The sequence below is a fragment of the Lactuca virosa genome, chromosome 3 (genome assembly GCF_052849685.1).
Source record: "Lactuca virosa cultivar CGN04683 chromosome 3, Lactuca_virosa_CGN04683_v6, whole genome shotgun sequence".
NCBI classification, from domain to species: Eukaryota; Viridiplantae; Streptophyta; class Magnoliopsida; order Asterales; family Asteraceae; genus Lactuca; species Lactuca virosa.
Window position 1 is genome coordinate 272,649,777 of NC_136428.1, and position 5,152 is coordinate 272,654,928.

The 5,152-nt window shown below is 36.5% G+C and overlaps 1 protein-coding gene across 1 annotated transcript; it reads right to left on the reverse strand.

Moving 5' to 3' along the window:
• Positions 1-245: 245 nt before the first annotated feature.
• LOC145164603 (uncharacterized) lies at positions 246-4,467 on the reverse strand. The gene is made up of 3 exons (XM_079083314.1): positions 4,281-4,467; positions 3,857-4,232; positions 246-588 (listed from the first exon to the last, which is right to left on the reverse strand). Exons 1-3 carry the CDS (start codon positions 4,465-4,467, stop codon positions 246-248), a joined length of 906 nt encoding a protein of 301 aa, XP_078939440.1.
• Positions 4,468-5,152: the final 685 nt, after the last annotated feature.

Below are 5,152 nucleotides of genomic sequence, written 5' to 3' on the forward strand. Positions count from 1 at the left end.
AAGCTCTTTATCTCCGTCGCTGCTAGTCGGTAAGGTGCTTTTGCTATAGGTATGGTTCCTGGTAACAAGTCTATCCTAAAATCTACTTATCTATCAGGGGGCAATCCTGGAAGATCTTTGGGAAAGACTTCCGCTAACTCACACACCACGGGAATCCTCCGTACCTCCTTCTTTTCCTTCTTTGCATCGATAACAAACGCCAAGTATCATGTACATCCTTTGGACAAACACTTTTTGGCTTTCATCTAGGAGATGATTCCAGAATTTAATCTATGTTTGTCCTCGTACGCCATAAATGGTTCTCTTCCACGTGGTTTGATCACTACAATCTTCTTTCTACACTTGATGTCAACGTCGTTCACACTAAGCCAATCCATTCCTAGCACTATATTGAAGTTGTTTAACTCAATTGGAAAAAATTCCTCGTGGAATTTATTCCCATTCAAGTCAATGATGATGTTCCTAATGCAATCACTAACAGGTACAAATTTGCCACTAGAAACTTCTGTTACTATAGCACTATCTAGTTTATCTACATGAAATGCAAGTCTTCTACCAAATTTATGTGATATAAAGGTGTAATTAGCTCTGGAATCAAACAATATATTGGCAGGAAAATCATTTACTATAAAGGTACCTGAAGCGACATCTGCTTCATCCTTTACAGCTTCCAAGGTTATCTGATGTCACACCCCCGAACCAGACGGCGGAAACGTCCGTGGGTTGAGTGACTTCATCTTGTAATATCATCACAGTGAATATAAATGAAACATGACAAACACCATCATCATACATTCAAAATACAACCGTCATTGTTTACATCAAGTATTGTATTAAATATTACATGCCCAAATAGTTAATGTATGATGATACAAAATATGACAATTTCCATATGTTCCTATCGACCTTTCTGCTTAACGATTCCCTGAGAATACAAGTTAATTTGAAAATGTCAACACATATAATGTTGGTGAGTTCATAAGCATGTTTGACTAAAATGTTTTGTATTACTTTGTAAGCACCAAAAAATCCGATATATTCTGAAAAACGGTTTGAAATGTTTTTGTCCGATATTTTATTAATGCATGTTTGTTAATGTTTGAAAATGTATAAAGTGAATGATCCAAGACAATCCGATATTGTCTGTTTATAAAACTGAGTATCAGTGTATGCATGTTTCCGTGTTACCAAACTGTAAATGTATTCCGTAAATTTTTATAATGGAGTTAATTTCTTTGTGAGTTCGTTATAACCATACTTGATATGACTGATCTGCCTGTCATGACGTTTTTCAGGCGCCGACTTGTTTAAGGTAAGGTTTGTCACCCTAGACTGGCCTAGTCTAACTGTAGCGAACAGCTCATGCGTGGGGTGTCACCTTCGTATAGATCTATACACAAACTCCCGCTCTCCCTCCAGGAGACTCTGGTTATAACTACAAGACTTAAGGTTGTACGCTAGATAGGTACGGATGAATATGTGTCTCACAAGAAACTTAACTAAATGTACGTGAATATTGTATCACTATATTTAATGTAGTAAATAATGTTTTCCAAATATGTTGTATGTATACAAGACCCAAAGTGTATGTATGTGAATGTACGAAGCCACAAGCATATAAATGGACCACAAGGGCCCAAATAAACATGTAATGTAAGTTCCAGGCCCAATAGCATGTAAAAGGCAACTAAGGCCCACTAAACATGTATTATATATTCCAGACCCAATAAGCATGCAAAAGGACAACTAAGGCCCACTAAGCATGTAATGTATATTCCAGGCCCAATAAGCATGCAAAAGGACAACTAAGGCCCACTAAGCATGTAATATATATTTTAGGCCCAATAAAAGTGAGTTTAACGTATTTGACTCGTTTGTTATTGTAATGTTCGTTCTTATTCAATCGTTTTTCAAAATGACAATAAAAAAGGCCACTTTTGTAATATTGACATTTTTGGTCCATTAGACTAAAAATTTACAATTTAGGCATATTTTTGGTTAAATTTACTTTTTAGGTCCCTTAAGACCAAAAGTTTACATTTAAGGCTAGATTGAAATAACATTTTTAACCAAATTTTGTCAAAATATCATTTTCGGCCCAAGTGTATGAAGTTTTACATTTTCGGCCCAAAAGTATAGAATTTATCCTTTTTGGCCCAAGTTTGATAAAATTATTATTTTCAACCCTTATAACCGAAGAATAACATTTTTGGCTCAACTTTGTTTATAATGACACTCAAGCCCACAAAAGTCCAAAAATTTAAAAACTTAGCCCAAAAAGTGTGAAAGCCCAATATGAGGCCCATTTGTGAAAATTTACACTTTTAGCCCTTTTAAAATCATAAATACCATAAAGATCCATATTTATTCAAAATAAATCCTTTTTGGTCCCTTCAAAACTGTGAGTTATATAATAACTTCACTTTTTGATTATTTTGTCATTTTTGGCCCTCTTATGCGATTTTCTTAGTTTTAAACAACCTTGTAATGTTTTAAACCTTTTATTTGCATAATAAGTTGTATCAAGTGTTATGTTCTACAAATATCGTCATATTTTAGCATATTTTCGAGTTTATGAAGTTTACAATACATAATCACAAATATATCATGAAAAACACACATAAGCATGCATATACACATGAATCTACCCAAAACAACTTGTATTCTCCCCCAAAACATAGTAAAAACCGAAAATAGGGGGTATGAACTCACATTGGGAGATGGATTCGGTTTTTGAAGAAGATTGGAGGAGATTTCGGTCCTAGCAAGCTCCTTGAAGGGATTTTCGAGTTCTAGGAAGTTTTAAGAAACAAGAGTCATAAATTGGAGTGATTAAGATTAATAAGTTTAACATAAACATGAAGTCAAACTTCTTGAGTGGAAGTGGCTTACCAAAATGAATGGTTTTTGATGGATTATCCTTGGACTCACACAAGTACACATGAAAATTTGGAAGAATGGATGGATTTTGTTTGAAGTTTTAGAGAGGAATTTAGTGACTTGGAAGTGAAGATGGAGGTGGTGGTGGGGGCTCCCTTGGCCGAGATTAAAGAAGAAAAGAGAAGAAGTGATTGGGTGGTTAATACATGGTGGGTTAACTCCTAATTGTATAAATATTTGTTGGGTAAAATGCATGGATATACGAAATGTAATATTGAGGTGTCAAGTGTTTGAATTAGTTAAGTTTATATATATATATATATATATATATATATATATATATATATATATATATATATATATATATATATACATGGGCCGAGAATGAGAGGGATAAGGAAAAATATGGACCTTGGGCTTGATATAGCCTTGGCCCACTAGAGGTTTTTGATCCATGTGGGCCTACATATGAGTTTTTGGCCCAAAATGTTAAAAGGAGTGGGTGTACGGCCCAAGAATGATAAAGAAATGGGTTTACGGCCCAATAAGGTTCAAGAAAGTTGTTTACGGCCCAATGAGTCCCATGAAACAAAGTGAGACATTTTAGGTCCAATAAGGCCCATAAAAAGTGTTATGACCCAAAATGTTATAGTTTAATGAATGTGGGTCCAATTAGGACCCATATAAGGATTCTTAGTCCAAAATAATCAAGTTGTGAGCTTATTGGCCCATTAGGCCCACTAAATGATTCCTACCCCAATAGGGGTTTGAACCGGGAAGTTAGGGTTACAAACCCAAAATCGAGTGAATGAAATGTATTATATTAGATTTTTTTGGGCTTCATGAGTGAGTTTTTGATTCAAATAGTTGTTTTTGAAATGACTAACATGTATAGCATCAATCTTAAAGTTACAAGATACATCAAGAGTTGGTCATACATATATAAAATTTCCTAGCCAAAAATGCCAGTTGTGACATCTGAAATGCTCTTGCCTTCAGCCTTGGTGGCACGTTAGGCTTTGCAGCTTCTTTCTTTTTCGGGCAGTTCCTTTCTATATTCCCTTCTTCATTACATCCGTAACACACCTTCTTGTTAGATGTACACTCGTTGTCATAGTGACTAGTCCTTCCGCACTTGAAACAGGTCAACTCTTCGCCACATTTCCCAGAGTGTTTCTTCCTACACTTCTCGCACCATTTTGCTTCTTCTCCTCCTTCCCCAAACTTCTTGGAACCGGACTTCGAGTATCTATTTTTCTTTTTGTATCTTGAAGATCCCTCAAACTTCCTCTTCTCTCCTACCTCAGATCTCTCCAGACCCTTCTCTCTTAACTGGGTCTCAACATTTTTAGCTGCCCAAATGACAACTTTCAAAGTAGTTGCTTATTTGACCATTGGACCAAAGTCCGATGGCAATCCATTAGCAAACTTGTTGACTTTGGAGAGCTCTGTTGGAGCCAAATAAGGAACAAGCTTCATTTTCTCTATAAAACTTGCAACATACTCGTTGACGCTCATTTTTCCCTTCTTTAGATTTTGGAACTCGTTGTTGATTTCCAGGAGATCCTGCTCAGAGCAGTACTGCATTTTTAGCTGCACTAGAAAGTCTTTCCAGGATATCTTACTAGCTTCTCCTTTGGGCATGGTATCAACCAATAACTTGCACTAGCTTAATACCCTAATCTTCAATCGTCTGACCGCGAGGAAAATATTCTACTTGTTTCTACAACTACAACTATCAAACACCATCTCCATCTCGGAAATCCAATCCATGACTTCCACCGAGGTGGGGCTTACAGCAAGACTCGATGGCTTTGCACCCATACAGTCCTTGAACTTGAAACCATATCCATTATTTCCTTCATTCCCTCCCTCAGGGTTATTTCTTCTAACCACCTGGGGTTCTACTCGACTAACGTTCCTACTATAATTTCCTTCCTCCGACTGTTCAATGTTCAACTCAGGTTGCTCAACATGTTCTGTAGGTTCTCTTCCATTATCACAAATTAGCTGCCTCATCTCTTCCCTTTGCTTAACCATCATAGCCCGAATCATTGCTTGGACTCCTGCCATCGTGAGTTGCTCTTGCGTGAGCATTGTTCCTGGTGCATGCTCGACTACACGAGGCTCGGGCGGTGATGTGAACAAATTATACCTATCTAGATTTAAATTTATAACCTAACTAATTATCTACTAATGCACCTAGAAGTAGTGTACCTAGTCAGTTTATAGTATAGTAAAGTAATTTGGGTATCGAACACAGGGAACATAT

Coding starts and splice junctions, on each gene's coding strand:
- LOC145164603 (XM_079083314.1), bottom strand. CDS start 4,467: ATGCAGTACTGCTCTGAGCAGGATCTCCTGGAAATCAACAACGAGTTC. Junction 4,233..4,280: donor TGGATTGCCATCGGACTTTG/GTCCAATGGTCA, acceptor TCATTTGGGCAG/CTAAAAATGTTGAGACCCAG. Junction 589..3,856: donor AAGGCAAGAGCATTTCAGAT/GTCACAACTGGC, acceptor GTTTGATTCCAG/AGCTAATTACACCTTTATAT.